At 43.9% G+C, this 17,056-nt stretch overlaps 1 protein-coding gene across 5 annotated transcripts in view; it reads right to left on the bottom strand.

Moving 5' to 3' along the window:
* The window catches only part of Syt7 (Synaptotagmin 7), a 140,991-nt gene that overhangs the window by 101,655 nt on the left and 22,280 nt on the right, over positions 1-17,056 (bottom strand). For 2 of the 5 annotated variants that reach the window (XM_089591982.1, XM_089591981.1), the window contains exon 1: positions 3,222-3,864. The exons of the other annotated variants lie outside the window; for them this stretch is intronic. In XM_089591982.1, coding sequence (XP_089448108.1) covers positions 3,222-3,320 — 99 coding nt within the window. In that variant the 5' untranslated portion in view covers positions 3,321-3,864. Of the gene's footprint in view, positions 1-3,221; positions 3,865-17,056 lie in introns of those variants that run through there. 5 annotated transcript variants of the gene reach the window in all.

The raw sequence follows: 17,056 nt of genomic DNA, 5'->3' as shown, positions 1-17,056 counted from the left end.
GGAAAAAAAATTCAAAAAGTAAAAAAAAAAAAGAAGAATAGAGCAGCAGCTGTGGCCTCTGATGGAGCCACGGAGACGCTTAATCGAATTCTCGGAGCAGATGCACCGCCACCACTGGTTTCCCTAAGTGCCGGCGACAGCGACGACCTCTCGGCTGACCTCAGCTTGACTGCTACTACTGCCACTCGGCTATAGTAGCGCTGGTGCACCTATACGTATGCGCTTAAATTAATTAGCAAACAATTTTCTCGGAAAAGTGCAAATCTCTCCTCCGTTCCTTTTCCGCACTTACCTCTCGTGCCATCGGCACCTTCTTCCGTGAGACTACCCCGTTGACTCAATAATTCATGATTAAATGAACAACGACTTTTTTTTTGTTTTCGTCATCGTGACCAAGGGATATTTTTTGTTCAATTCATGGCACTCTGCATTTTTTATCCTAATAGGAAAGTAATTTCGGAAACGACACGCAGAAAATAACCACAATGATGTTCACTACAGTAAATGTAATTTTTTCCTGTTGTTTCAGGATACTTTTGTACCGTAATTTTACTGCAGTGAAAATTCCTTTAATTACATAATCTCCGAACATTACTGCAATTTTACGGAAATAATTTAATTACTGTAGTTTTTTTTTCTCCTGAGTATAACTGAGTAAACTCCAGAGTGTGCGGTTTTTTATTCAATACTTTGTACAGCGAGTGTGAGTAGACAGTGGATTGGGAGCAAAAGAAACGGAGTAAAAATTTTTTTGATACACGTGTACGTTTTTTTTATTATTTTTTTTTCCCAAGCGTTTTTTGCATTTCGTTCAAGTCCAGGGAATAAATACTTATCTGGATTGGAAGCATTTGAGAATAACTTCAAGGCCTTGAAGTGGAAGTAAATAATAAATAAAGAGTACAAATATTTGATAGCACAGAAGCAGAGTAGTGTTGAAAACTTGAAGGAACGTAGAAAGTAAACATATGTTGACAGGTACTTGCAAAGGGTATTTATCGTGTGTGCTGATTTACATATTACAAATAAAATGTAGTCCTTGATATTTATAAGAGAGATTTTATTTACAAACATTTTCAGACATTTCATACATAGAATTTTGTAAAATATACCGTCGCAAGACAAGAAAAGAGATACATGTATATATATAAACATGAGCAAACTTTGCGCAAGTGAAGGTATATGTATATATAACACATTCAGAGAATGGCTGGTGTTTAAGAATCTCGCATACACATGTAGGAGAAAAAACAAAAAACAAAAACAGAGATAGAACCAAGCCATATCGCATGTCGCTGCGCGCAAGTGAGCAAAAACAGTATCACAGACATGTTCAAGTATATATGTACAAAAGTGCTTTCGAAACCAAGAAAGATAGTATGGACAAAAAAAATAGGTGAGCAATAAAGTCTTGACGCTCCACAGTGCATGTACAAAGTTATTATAAATACAGACAAGAGCAGGACAAAGTTGCACGTCCTTCGTTAAAGTCAATCAATCAAGATGCAAACACAAAATAGTTTATATCCAACGAAACAATAAACCCTCGCACTGGATATCGGTCAAACGCCGGTGCCTGTATATATATGTGCACATGGATACAATGACAATGTGTACACACGACGTCGGTATATATTTCATTTCGTTTCATTACAATATGCTGCGTATACGTGTGGGTACACGCGCACACACGCGCGGTGAGCTGGAGTGATGTATCGCTGCGGGGATTGAAAAATAATCCCGAAGCAAGTGATATTATTTATCTCGAACGAGCTTCAATCTTCTTGGGGGAATAAATTTTTTTTTTTTTTTTTTTTCTCTTTTTTTTTACGCACGCGCGCACACACGCGACGAAAATAAACTGCGGTGGACGCCGGGCAAGCAATCTCCTCGGCGATACTGGAGGTGATACCGGTCCTTAAATACAGTAAACATTTCTTCGTGTCACTTTTTTTTTTCTCTCTCCTTTTTTCAATAATAATAATACATTTAGGAGCCTTGTACGTATGCAACTCATGCGCAAAACAATGTGCGTGTTTGATATTGTTCGGTGAATGCATACACATTATGATATAGCGTGGTGACAGACTTGGGCAAATGGATGTTCTTACTTTGCGTTACGATTTTTTTTTTTTTTTTTCCGCAAACAGAAATTTCGTAGTAAAAAGTATTTACTGAATTATGAATGCGTCAATGGAAAACCCATGGTTCTGTCGCGTTGCAACGATGAAACTTCGTTTTCGGGCGTGCATTTGCCGCTGTTTAATCAGCTAAAGCAGTAACCGTAATCACGTTTGCTCGACGCACACAAGCGCGCTCGCAAGCGAAAATCTCCACGAAATAAAGCGACTCGCGTGTTTCAATTACCTTGATGAACTCCAGCGTGATTAACTCGAAAACGAATTTTTTTTTTTTTTTTTTTTTTAATCCAGCCGAGATCGAGTGATGATAATTTAAATTTTCACCCCCACACCGCAAATCACCGAGCGCTTATTAAATTAGCGCGAACATCAACTCGTCAATCCCCACGCACGCTCGAGGCAGTTTCGTCTTGTTTGCACGGACATAATAATCCACGACTCGAATCGGCGTTCAATTCATACTATCGACATTGACTGGAAAATACATTTTCTTTTTTTTTTTTTGTGAAATCGTATGGCAAAAAAATAAATCCCGAAACAGCCTGTAATTGAGTATAAACCGGGGTAAATGTCTTTTTTTTAAGCTCGTCATTTACATGCCGCAGCTGCCTCATTGTGGATTCCGAGCGAGCGGGCGTAAGGAGGTTCCCAAAGATTGCCCGTATTTTTATATGCAAATGAGCAGAAGCAGACGACTTTACATTTATACACGCCGAGCAGGCAAAAAAGACAATATCGTACACGCGTTTTCCGCGCGTCCCTTATTTCAATTTACAGCCTCCAGGAAATGATTCGAGATGCAAATCTACAAAAAAAACAAAAAAAAAAAAAAAACAAACAAACAAACATTTCAACGAGATTTATTAAGATAAAAATCTGAATGACTTTTTAAAGAGTGTGGAACGAGCAAGACGTTTGGGTTTGTTCGTGCTCAGCAGGGGTGAAACAAAGCAAGCTGCACGTAAGGCATCGCGTTTATTGTCGGACGAAAGCGAGCGAGGCAGATTGAGTGTAGAGTAAGTAAGAGAGAGAGAGAGAGAGACTTGTAGCCGTATAGGTAGGTTATATGGTGGTACTCACGAGTTTCCTCGCCTGGACGGCCGGGTCGGCGGCTCGCGGCACATCGTCGTTGGGATCCAGCTCCGAGAAGTACTGGCCCGTCAGACCCACGTGAACCATCTTTCTTGTTCCTTCCGAGAGAGAGAGAGAGAGAGAGGACTGGCCTACCACCAGGTGCCACCAAACCACAATTGGCGACGAGTTGCTGTACTACGACTACCGAGGACCCCTTGGTGCGGCGCTCCCCGAAACTGGGCCAATCATTCATTCATCCGCCACGAGCTGTTGCCCCCCTCCACTCCGTGGTTACCAGAGCGCTCGTGCACGCGATTAGCCCCGATGTACGCGGAGCACCGTATGGTGTGATGCCGCAAACCAAACGACTCTCCATTCAAGAACGAGATGATGTTTGTATCCTCCTCTCCCTCGCCCACCTGCGCCCTACTTTCTACCTGCGCGGTAGGTGTATGGCACTTTCATCCCCTCCCTCCTGATGCTCGTCGTCCTCTTCAAGGTTAGGTTTCCACGTTTGTCCTGCCCTCGGGGTAATACAGGGTAATTATTATTGACTCGCACGCGTGTGCCCGTGGGTAACTATATTTTACAACCCGGCAACATTGACAACACTGTATTATTATTATTATGTCCCGTGAACGGGCGAGCTTGTCTGGACGAGCCGAGAAAAGCAACAGTCACCTCCGCTTCGATGCAGTGCGCGTACAGTTACCGTGTGTGTCCCCTCCTCTCCCTGCATCGCTTTGATCAACAAGTCGAGCTACTCCCTGTACGCGCGCGCACACGGGCCGCTAGTTTGGTGGTGCACCCCCTCGCGATGCTGCAACGTATCCTTACACCTACGACAACGTGCACGTATACGTGGGCACACCGATGCTGCAGGGCGGGTGACGCAGGCCCTCACCTTTGGTACATATATATGTACTCCCCGTGCGTGCGGAGGGTCTCGGAAGCGCGCCCCGAAGCCGGCTTTATGCTCTCGCTGATCGTCCGTGTCCGATCAAACGCGCCCTTGTACTACTTGCCGCGTGTTTTTTGCACGCAGCCTATAATATACAGGGGGGGGCAGATGACAGGAGCAGCCGAATCTACAGAGTATAAGTATGGCTCTGGGAAACATGAATCGCCTGTCTACTCCGTAACGTCTACGCGGACCCACCAATGGAGTAGAGAGAGATACTGGTTTGTCTCGCTCGCGCGCGTTTCACCTTCACCTTTTGCTTCTCGTCTCGGGAGGTACTGCAGGCGCCTGCGCGTCCAGCTTCCGTTTGTTGCGTGCTATCGATACTCCCCCCGCATGGCTCTCTGCCTCGCTCGGTCCACCTTGAACTTTCTCGGCGAGCTTTGGCTCGAGCGAAACCCGCGTGTGAATCGAGCCACTCCGGTGCGTTTTTTCCCATCTTTCTCTCTCTCTCTGCGCGCGTGTGTACCCGGCAAACATGGCCTCTCCTCTCTTTCTTGCGTTTGATTATATAGTTGGGTGACCGAAGCGCCGACCTCGGGGGGGACGGGGCTGCGACCCAGCGCCGGTTGCGTGTGCGGTGGGTCGCACTTTTCGCGGAGGGCAACCGAACCATCCGCCAAAGAGGGGTCAAATGGAGGCACTCGCATTTTTTCCGGCGTAGGTGAACAAATTTCTTTGGGTGGGGCCTTTGGGTTCTAATCGAATATAGGGAGATTGAGCAGCGCGCATCGCGGCCAATCGGCACAAGAGATATACACGAGTTTGGACAGCGCGCACTTCAAAGTTGTTTTACTTTTTACCAAGTTTAATCCGTTTGTTGGAGGAGCCAAGGGGGGAGAGAGGGGCTTTTCTTGCGCCAACTTTATTTCGCTCCGAAGAGTTTGCGATGCCGAGCTGCTCCAAGGGAACTCTTAATGGTGTTTGCGCTTTGCAAAGTGTCTGACTTCCTTGGATTTTCGATGATAATCACAATCGACCGTCCGTCGTTTTTCGTTTCAATTTCGCTTTACTTTTTCTCTCGATGATTAAAATAAACGGTCACTATTGAGTTTATTCGTTCATTTCAATTTCTTTGTTGTTATTATTATTATTAGCATTGAACAATAATAGTTACATCGATATTTGAGGAACAACATTACGATACCCATTATTTCAATGAAAATAATTTTTTTTCTCAAAGGCAAATATCAAAGGAAAAAACGATTGAAATGCCCAGGTATAAATCATCATCAAATGAATGAAGTACGAAATCTTGAAATGCCAACATAATATACGATCCTCGGTAAAACAAAATTGGACGAACCAACACAGAAAAAGCTCGTCTCGGGGCAAACGACAGTCATGAAAATGTAATCACTCGGTAAACACGTTTATCAGAGATATCAAGTGACAATTAGAGTCTCGTGGCGCAAGCTCTGGAACCCGCGAGCGACAACCGGCAAGCGTCAGAAGCTTCGACCGCTTTGCCACTTCTGTTTACCGACCCTCGACAAGGAGCCATCGGAAAACGCTACGCGCGTGTACCTACCAGCGGAGGGAGCTTGCAAGCTCACGTATCGGCCGAAGCTGCTCTCAACTCGCAAGCTCCGTCGGTAAGTAGGAACACTATTTGGAAACTGGAAAAATCTGTTGATGATACGTACGACTACTTTTTTCGTCGAAACCTCATGGGTATATTATGGATCCGATGGGGGTGCAGTGGAGCGTATAATTGGAGCGAGAAATATTTATTGGAGTTTTATGATGCGTAAAGTGATATTGGTTTCCGGCACACATTCGTTTGGGCGTTAAAACTTTACCACCCTCGATCGTAATTCGCTTCGCATATTGGTGTCGTCAGTGCGTATATATACTTGTGAAAAAAAAAAAAAAAAAAAAAGAAACAACTCGAGAGGAATATCGTTTATCGCAGTTCCGATGTAAAATAAATTGATATACTCGTCATACTCCAATATGCACATTATTAACAGCCAGTAGTACGAGAGTACCGTCTAGCTCTGAAAAAGTTCATCGAATCGGAAATACTTTCACGGTTGGAAAGTAAAAGATTTTACTCTCAACGAAAACTTAATTCGGTCAGAGCTAGAATTTCTCGCTACATACCTTTGAAAAGGGTTTTTCAAAGTATCGCACACGCGCGCGGGCGCCTCGCACCAAACGCCCGTCAGAGAGTTGGAAATTAGCCGATGTGAAATGTGTCGCGTGCAGCGAAACGTATAGAAAAGAAAAAAAAAAAAAACCACCGGGTTTAATAGGTACTGCGGCAAAGCTGTGCCGCTCGATAATTACCCTCGGCTTATCAAATAAAAAAACGCAGAGGAAAAAGGTCCACTCCTGCACTCTGTTCTACCTATACTTCGTTCAAATGCAGGAGGCAGAGGGTGGCCTCTTATCTCGACAGGAAGAGCACACGGAGAGGCTCGTATACGCACAGCGTGAAAAGTTGTGCCGAGGGTAGGGAGCTTCGCGCAACAGGAGATAAACAGCAGGTATGCGTATGAATTTTCTTTTTTTTCTCTCTCCTTTCACTGCGAACTTTGTTTCGAGTTGTTTTTGGTTTTGTTCTCTGTCGATGGTAATGCAATCAAGGGAAATATACACACAGAGGGACAAACGCGCGTGTTTTACGACTGGCGAGCTTCAATCTGCTGTTTGTGGATTTTATGGTTCATAAATTACCGTGTGGGACGGGAGCGATAATTTTCCGATCGATGCCCAACTGCTGCGTAACAATACGTTTTACTATTTCGCCCACGATGGAAATTACACGCGGAGCTGGAAAACTCCAAACAAATCATCAGTTTTGCCGCGTTGGATGGTCAAGTGGAGTTGTATGGTTATATTTCAAATAAGTAATCGTGATTGCATGAATTTTGCTTGGATCCTTCGGGTGATTTTTGTGATGAATAACAGTTGGTTCGCAAAAAAAGGAAAAAGGACCCAGAGATAGCGGGTTTGGGAGAATAAAACACAATGCTCTTGTCAAAAGGGGATACTGATGATGTTTCAATGGAGGATTAACAGATCGTATACATATTTATACCAGATATCTTTTTCGCGACTGTGCCTAAGTATGGTTTACTACACTTGTTTTTCGTTTGACTGTATAACTTTAAATGTCATACACTTTTCTAGGATATAGAAAGACAATGTTGTGCAATTGTATTTTGCTCAATAGGCGAGTAAAACATACATTTCTAAAATAGTCCGAAATTCGGTGGTAGATGTCATAGGTGTTTATTCATTCAGGAGCATCGCTAATGTCAAAGTCATTAATTTTTACGTCAAGGTGTATGGAAACAATCGATTTTCTTAATTGTAAAGAAAACTTTCAATGTTTTTTTGCTGAAAAAGTAATGAGCGTAATATACATATATATTCCTGGAGAAAACAGCTCGGACACGTTATTTTCGAGGCAAAGCAAAAGAGACACCTTAAAATTTCAACAATGGAAAACTCGGTACAATACTATAAGGCGAAGACACGTGCGCATTGTCAAGTGTCGGCGGGGACTGCTGCTGACAGCACCTCGGTAACGATCAAACACGAGACTCAAGCGTCCGTTTGTGCACGAGAACTTGGAAACTACGCAGGACTCGAATTTCGTGTCTGCTCTGCATCAGAAAAACTTTTTTTTTCTTCCCCTCGTGTCGCTAATACACGTACTTACTTGGCGTATTGGTACGAAAAGTTAACTTTCTTCAAACTTGTTTGGATGTCAAAATAACATTCCACGGACGCGTACGACTGCAAAGTGCAATAATTTCATATGCCGTCAGGGTACAAGTAAAGCCACTCCTTTTGTCAAAGTGAGTCGAGGAGATATTATATATGTACCTACTTTATCGTTGGGAACAAGAGTAAAAACCACCACGTAATCAGCGCGTGGCTTATTATTTGGAGACACGAACGCATAATTGGGACGAAACACAATACGTAAGTACAACAAAGCGGATACACGGCATCAGTTGGTCTAGTTAGGTTATTTTTTCCAAAAAAAATTAGCGCGATCGAGCTTGTTTTCCACTTCACGGTAAAAACCCAAGCATTTCAAAGCCTCGGCGACGCATAAAAGCAAAGCCAAAAGCGGGGGAGGGGAAAAAAGCTCGAAAAAAAGCTTTGGCTCGCGTAGGAGCCAACGGAGGACTGGTCGACAAGCACAAATTACTCGGCGGTCCTACACGTGGAAAAACAGGGACATCGATTATTCATCGATCAAAACACAGCACAGCGACGAAATTTCCCTTCATTCCCACACAAGGTATGGAAAAAACCCCAAATAGCCAGTGGCGTAGTTGAACCCTACCTATAGCTGCATAGTTTGGAGGTGACGGGAAATTTGAATTTCCTCCAGGTAGAAATAATGCATACACACCAGACAATCGATACTCGCTCGATGTATATTTATAAACCAAAAATCATGAGATTGCGTGGGAGGAGAAAAGAGGCCAGAGACTTACACGTAAGACGCGCGCTCTTCGTCGGTTACCAGCATCGTCGCCATCGGCTACTCACCCCTACGTGGCCGGTAATTAAAACTCCTCGCAGCAGGTCTCCCCGGATGGATTGCGAGAACAGAGTGATCGTAGGCGCGAGGAAGAGTCACACTGTGCATTGCGTTGGCAACGCGTGTTTTATCGCAGCGGGAGTATCGCTCTCCATTGATTGACTTCGTTTCAACGGACGTACGCCGTGTACTTTTTTGTTTATTTTTCGCGTGACGTTGGCCTTTTTCTGTTTTCCTTCTCCCGAAGTGGTGCCCTTGTTTATTTCAATTGACGTTTTTGTTTTGACAAAATTATGCCTGCGTTTGGATTTTTTTCCCTCGCCGATGGCATGCTCGTATTCAGTTCGACGGGCGAGTTGAATTTATTCCATCAGATGGATTCGAAGAAGATGAATGCAATCTCCATCGATGTCGCAAAAAGTTGCTCCGACTTTGCCAAAGTTGTGCCAAGTATATATAATTAATTTACCGAAGCTGGGGTGGAGCGAAAAAATTGAGTTGGGCAATTTATTACCTACTTTTTATCGCGAGTCTTTGACGTCAAACGAGACACTGATTACTTTTTATCGGAGTCTCGAAACGCGAGGGCCACCAACTTTCCAGAGAATTGAGTGCAATCGCAAGAAAAATTTTTAAAAACTCGAAAGTCGAAGCCTATGCTCGATTATCAGAAGTGTTTTTCTTTCTGCACCCTGCACCAACATCCAATTCAATACGAGGTTTTGTTTGGAAAGCTTTTGTTTCCTAGTGGGGCAACGGAGAGCGAGGAAATTCCAAACTGGAGGCACCATATGGCATTACTCGTTCGATATAAAGAAAGAAGCACTCGCGCTATAAGATATGTATAAAATCAATGATGACGATGAAAAGAAAAAGAAAAAAAAATTGTAACATCACGAGTCTTCAATGAACGCAGAGTTCAGGAGTGAAACGCTTTGTACGAAATCATTCAAACTTCTCTCGACAGCTGGATGAACGGAGCAAAAATTTTCATTAACGTGGGCAATCGATCGGCCGACAATCTCGACGGCAACAATAATAACATTCCGCTCGGAAGCAATTAAATCAGAGTCCACCGTCAAAAGTAAATCCCAACAAACCATAGACACGCTCGAGAGAGTTGGTATTCGCGGGCTAGATATGACACTGTAGAGACAAGATATTATCATCTCGGGTAAAAGCTGGAAAGTTTACAAGCATCGAAATCCCCCCAAACCCGCTTCGATCCACAGCTCCACGTGTGCCCACCCTTTGACCCCATGTAAGTCCAGAGTGGATTGTATTTACCATCGGCCGCCTAATGGAGCCACTCGTGAGTTTCGTGCTCCTCTACGTACGTATATAGGTACCATATACATATATGCATATAGGTATAGAATCCAAGTTGGCGATTGTGTACTCGGCCATTATGTACCCCCCGCCGTCCCCTTCACGCAGGTACTTGCAGACACTTCAACCATACACTTTGTGAAAAGCTGGCGCTCGTTAATTTACACGCGCGCGCTTTACAACTTCCCTCTCTTTGAAATAGGTGCACTTTGGTACACGTCGACCGACACTCGGGATCTAAAACACCCCTTGCTGACAAAGCCGACTGTTCGTCTTCAAACGAGACTTTCAATGAGGGCGGCCCCCGGCTGTAATTTGTCCGGCTGATCAGTTTAAAGCACCGGCAGTCCCAGTGGTGGTTACAAACGACAAAACCCTCGTCGGCTCGATTATCGACTCGGTCGGAATTAACGTGGTGCTCCGGCGTGGGTTGCTTGACCAAATACGCGCATTACCCCCAACCCCCCAATATATATATAGGTGATGCATGCACGCGTGTGTATGCCTCATGGCCACACAGTGCGCTGGAAATGAGAATTAGTCGGCTGTACCGTGTACCATGCTGGTCACACTGCACGTCTTTCTCTCTTGCCTGCCTGCCCTCTCGACTCTGTTATTGAGTCGAATCGACGTGGCAAAGGAACATTACCCCCTCTGCTCACACACGTTCGTTAATTAACGACCCACGGCGTGTGTACTTACAGTACACGATGCAAACTTGAGTTTTTCGAGGGGGGGGGGAGAGAGCTCTTATCGATCCGTCCTGTCGGCCCAATTGGTCGGCCATATGTCACCGTTATCTCGTTATCATCACTGCTGTCTGTACATTGAAACGTCAACGGCTGTTGTTGAAATTTCTTTCGGAACAACTCGTCGTTTTTCTCCGATCCCCGAATAAATAATAGCTAAACGATTTTCTGATTATCCAATCGTGGCATTTTCCTCCCAATTTTTTTTTTTTCTTTTACTTGTGTGCAGATTCTCTCGGTAACGGCGCTGTTTATATAGATATTCATTCCAACTTGCTACATTTTTAAGCGAATGTAAATCTCGGATCTTCTTTAACAAGTGCTGACTTGCAAACATTGCGCTATGGGTCTTTTTTTTTTCTTTTTTTTTTCCATCGCTTTGGTACCCTTGTATTTCTTACATTGTCAACTGCAGCTCTTGAAATATCGAAGAGAAAACTAAAATTGGCAATATTCCGATCGGGTGATTTCACTATAATATTAGAATTAATATATTATATGATATTGAAAGTATTAAATTTTACGATCTAATTTTCAGATGATTTTTTTTTTTTTTATAATCAATTTCCGAATTCAATCGAAATCCTCCATCAGATGTATTTTTTTTTAATTTTTTTTTTTTCCAAAAATTGTTTTTCCCGAATTTTATGTTTGACGTCACAGCAGCTTCAATAGTTTTTCGACATAGCAAGCTGTTATAGGTATAACTTTGCCACATGACAATTAGATTTCGTTCTGAGTCTGCTCCGAGAAGGTCAGCTTATTGAGTTTTCAGCTCAAACAACAATTTTTTGCTCCCCTCGTGCCAACAAAACTCCCGTCACGTACTTTCTCACACATTTTCTCTTGCACGATTCCATCTATATTCATGTTCACCTCGAAGCAATAAGTCACAACTACATGTACTTACATATATATATGTAGACGTTGACAACAGTTTAAATGCCAACACCCAAATCAATGAATCCCAATTTGACTAAGTTACGTGTATCGGGTATACTTTCGTAGCTTAAACTTGCGTGTTCATCTTCTCTTCGGGATCAAGTCTGACAGCTGCGGTCGGGGCACCGATGGTTCGCCAAACTACCAACGCCACAGCTCCCGAGTAGCGCTCGAGAACGGAGAGATGAGGAGATCCAACGGACTAGCCCCCGCGAGCGAACAAGTAAAGCTCGAAGGCGCTTCCTCCCCTCCGGTGCTCCAGATGAGTTGAAAAATGAAACTGTAGACTACAGAAGCGAATATATCTACGGCCCCTGGATCAGCGGGTGGGATCAACTCGTACAGGTAGTCTTACCCCCGTCAGCTGAACGCGCTACCCCTCACGCGCGGGTACGGGCACGGTACGGACGAGGAGAAAGAAGATGATCTACGTGAACCCTCGCGACGAGTGTTGCACAAAAGAGCTTCTTTGGCTGTACATGTCTGCTGATGAATACGGAATTGGCCAAAGAGAACAAGGAGATGGAAAAAGAAACTTATTCTGCAATTCTTAAAAATATGGCGAGCGGTGATGGCTCAACATGGCTATTCATCGGCAGTATGGGGCAAAATGGACGCGAAATTTTACCTCTCGCGCATAAACATGTAAGTACGTGTGTGGGTGCGTGTATCCACGTATACAGCCCCAAAGTATAAGCCGAGGGTGTATTTTGCGAGTTGTACCTTCGAAAAGGCTTTGGGCGAAATAAGTCATGACGAGCACGTGCGGAGTACACACACACGATGGAGATAAAAGAGCCAGTGGTTTGGGGGCTCAGGTAAGCTGCTTCGGATCCGATTTTCGCCTAAAGTGCCGTCTGGGCTCATACGGTATTCATCCACCCCCCCTCGACCGCAAAGCCCCCCCCCCGTCTGTACGTACATCTATGTCGATTGGCCCCTCGACTATTCATCTTCGGGCTCTTACGTTTACGACGCTCGAAATTTAGCTGCCGGAGAACCCTTGCCTCGTTGCGGTACAAAGTGGCTCGTGAAAAATTAGGTGACGGATAAAACCAAGTGGACGGGAGCTAAGGTAATTTCATTGATGGAATTACAACGAGGACTCCCTGCTCACGTTCATGGGTACACGGTGTGTGCGTGGCAGGTGCTCGTCCGACTGAGAAATCGTTACAGCTTTACCAGATTAAAAAAAAAAAAGCAAATCATTGGTCGATGAGTACAACTTATGCGCTTGAGGGAAAAATCTGTTTGTCCATAATACAAAGGGGTTTATTTTGCGCCTACAAAACTCGTACATATATATATTTATGAATTATCAAACGGCACGACGGGAACATTGTTTGCCCTGCCTGTAGGCGACGGGGAAATTTATTCTTCGAGACATCTCCTCGTAAAAGGTTTTTTCAGGGCTAAGGATAACCTTTTTTTGATTTCAATCAAATCGAAATTGCATTTGTTTAATGATAGCTCCAGCCGCGTGTATAAATCAATCGCCACGATTCAATACCTCGAGGTAGAAAAAAAAAAAAAAAGACTACAGAGAGTTGCTTGGAAATTTCAGAAAGTAACTTTAGCCCTCTTAACGTACTGGTGGAAAACAATGTGAAAATTTTATAGAGTATACGGTTTCTTGAAATTTTCACGCAACACGTGAAAACACGTGCACGAACGTATTACTAGACGTATTCTTGGCCTCGAAGAGCACTAAAGTACTTTGGGAAAGCTATAGGGGCACTCAAAGGCTAGGGAGGCACAACAAACAGCCGTGGATTAGCGAGACTCGAGCTTCCATTTGCCTTCCACAGTGGAAACTCGGCGCGATATGCACAACTAGTCCCGCGACTAATGCAGTTTATTCGTCCCAAGCCGTGTACCACTACGCACGTCTTCTCTAAAGCGTACGTCGTCCAAGAAAGTCTGAAACTTGGAAATCTAATATTGGCATGATATGCTGCAGGTGGTCGCCTCGAGTCGAGCTCGGCACTTGTCTTGGAACGGTGTTCCTGAGCACTGGGGGAAAATTCAATTCCACGCGAGGAGCGAGTATAATATTTTTAAAAGGTTGTTCGTTTATTTGTGTTTTTCGGAGTTTCTCTCGATTTCTCCCGGATGTACAAGTGTATCAAAACTACAATGGTTTACCGCGGATTTTTTCTATCACATTTTCCAAAATATTAGTGTTACTACAAAAACAGGGGGTACCCCTTCGAGTTTTGTAAAAAAAAAAAAAAAAAAAAAAAAAAAAGGATCCATGAAATTGTAGGGCCTAACGAGTTCGTTGAGTATCATTTGGCTCTACTCTGCGGTCTCTAATGGAAGTTAAATAAGTTTTGTATGTCATCGTCAAGGCGTGCCTCGTTAGGCAAAAACTAATATTTGCTCTTACGGTTGGCAGAAATACGTGAATTGGTACTACAATAATGTAACAAAACAAAGGAAAATTATTTTGACTAGTGGTAAATTTTCGGTAGTAATCCGGCGAAGAAAAAAGATTCACCAGCCTGTCGAGGGGGATACACCAGAAAATTAGCTCCAAGCAGCTCTTTCTTTCAACCGCTAACGAAAAACGGAAGTAGAAGAAAATTCCAAATACGCGGTCTAAATACGTTAAAAAAAAAAAAAAAATACTACAATGCTTGACAAGAAGAAATGGTGAGTTTCTGATCCACCCGAGCCCCGGTCATCTTTGTGGCTTTGGAGAATCGATGTACTTATATATTTTTGTATATTTATACGTATACGTATACAGAGCGACACGAGAAAAACAGATGGATTACGCGGGATATTGCGCTCCTACGCGTGCAATATCGAGCGAAACGGTACGGGGGTGTCATACCTGTAGGATTTAGCAATTGCGTTAATCCCGCGTTGTGTGATTGTACGACGCGTTGCGTGGGTATTATCTATCTGCGTGTGGTAAGCTTTTCGCGGGACCGAGTGTTATTTTAGTATACGTGAATGGTCGGATATGTGGATAGTATAAATGTACAGGAAGTAGTTGCAGCCGTGGCGTCTTAATGACGAGGCCGTGTCGGGAAAAAACTCACACTAGGGATCGCATGTTTGTCCAAACTGTCTTTTCATGCGAAACGGATAAATGTTTTTTTTTTTCTTTGGAGGGTCTAGCTTGTTTATTGACTCATCGACTGATGCGGAAGCAGACGCTGCCTCGAATGTAAAGTGTTTGCTCGTCTCACGGAGTGACATCGTATTAAGACTCTCGAGCCTTCTCTTGGGTGTCGCTCGAGTCGGTACGCCGCACTTTATCACCCAAGGTTCGATTTAGAGCCAAATTAGCATGAGGATTGTTTTGTACGCAAAGTAATTTGTAATTTTATCACCTTTAAATCACGAAAAATTCGATGTCTTACAGGTAAGCTCTTGTTGACACGTTGTCCAATGTATTAAGCTGAAACGATTCCAAAAAAATGTTGTTCCTCCAACGCCATCGTACGAGCGACTATATTGAATTTCATGGGGACCGACCGATTCTACCGGGAGCAAAATGCCACAAGGTTCAACTAGACGACTCGTTGAACTTACAGTTGAAATCTCGCCAATGAAAAAATTTTTCTCGGGTGGGACACTCCGAGCCACCGTATCATTCCTGAGACCGGCTAATCCGACGCAATATCGCCCCTCACCTTGTATAATATGCCCCCAAGCTCCTAATTTATCGTGCACCAAGTTGTACAAATGTACAGCTACGATTAACTTTACTTGCCCACTTTTTTTGAGTATAACACCAGCTAAACCGCGCGTAGAATTTTTTCTCCCCAACGCAACCATCGAGCCAGAGGCTTGGAAAATATATATATACACAACATATTCCCGCAATTTCCTCGGCCCGTGTACCAGCACGAAAGGAATTGTTACTCCGTAATAACACCCCCTGGGCGCGCGTCGAGCGCATTACAAACACGTACATCTCTCGTGCGCGCGCTGAGGAGATAAGCCGGAGAAGAGAACAAACAGAGGAGGAGGAGCGAGGTCGGGGGCTACACCGCGTCCTTCTTATCTTCCGCGCCACATATGGCCGCTGTTATGTTTCTCGTCGCCGTCTATGGTGTAATAAATATATGTGTATATGGATTACATAGGTCTTGTTTTGGTTGTGGACGCGCGAGCGAGGTTTTCCCATATCGGCGGATCGAAACTTTTCCAACTGAACGCACAAGCACCTGAATATTCATCGGCATACTTATAGTGAGTGCCAACACGACCCAAACTCTCTCTCTCTCTTGGCTTACGAAGAATTTACACGAGCGCGAGTTTGTTGTAGCGAGGATTATCCGTCTGAAAATCAATACGTAGAGAGGGAAATTTCGTTTCGATTAAAAAAAGTGTCGAGCGTTTGGTTTTGTATCCGCTGCACGGCTTTTAATATTTCCAGCGGAAAAACTCTACGCGGATTATACTCGCTCGATGCCGGTGCGGGATAACTCGTCTGGTATACACTTTCCCGAGCGTGTTTGGCATCGGTGGGAGAAAAGAGGCCAGTCCCACTCGACGAGCTTGACCCGCCGACGTGGGGGAAAAAAAAAAACTTACCAACCTTCGAAAACCTTCTTTACGCACTTTGACTCAGGAACACCGGCTTTTCGAGTTAACTAATTCTGGTGCACGCACGTGAGACCATTGGTATGGGGGGGGGGGAATCGATCAACAATAACACGTTTTGCACAGGTGCGCTGTGAAATAACAAATGAGATCCGAAACAGTGTTTATCGGGGCAATTAGAGCAACCGGCAATTTATGGTACACGAGACTGACAATATCGTACACGCTGGCGTATAATGCACGGCCCAGCGGGGGAGGAGAAAAAAAAAAAAGAAGTTTAGTCACAATCCTATAATTTACTCATCCTATGCTATTTGTACATATTATACCCCCAGCGGGCGGCTATACACGCAGTGGCGATGCGACAACGAGTCTAGTTTTTTTTCATTGCACTCGCGCCTTTCAAACTAGGTTAAACACTCGTGTCGAACGTCACCGAGTTTTTGTTTCGCATTCCATACCTGCAGGTACAATAGGTGTATGAACGACCAATAACTTTCTCCCGTTTGCTCTTACACGCGTGCCTTTCCATTTTCACGAAAAAAAAAAAAAAAAAAAAAAAAAAAAAGAAAGCTTTATTACTCTGCTAATTTCGGAAAAGTTTCATCATCGCGTTGATCGTGGTAAGTTGTAAAATTCAGCGCCTGCATTGTACAATTGGAGAATTGGGTGCACGTACGCGAAAGAAGATGTAAATGTATTGATTTGTTGTTATCGAGGCGAGGATGATACTCTGATTTGAGAAATGTGGATTCGAGATGAGTGTATATTTATTTTGAAAATTGAA

The sequence above is a fragment of the Copidosoma floridanum genome, unplaced genomic scaffold, assembly GCF_036245765.1.
Source record: "Copidosoma floridanum isolate Cflo_tuat_1 unplaced genomic scaffold, Cflo_Japanese_pri ptg000014l, whole genome shotgun sequence".
Lineage (NCBI taxonomy): Eukaryota > Metazoa > Arthropoda > Insecta > Hymenoptera > Encyrtidae > Copidosoma > Copidosoma floridanum.
This window is presented reverse-complemented; position numbering and strand designations above follow the sequence as displayed.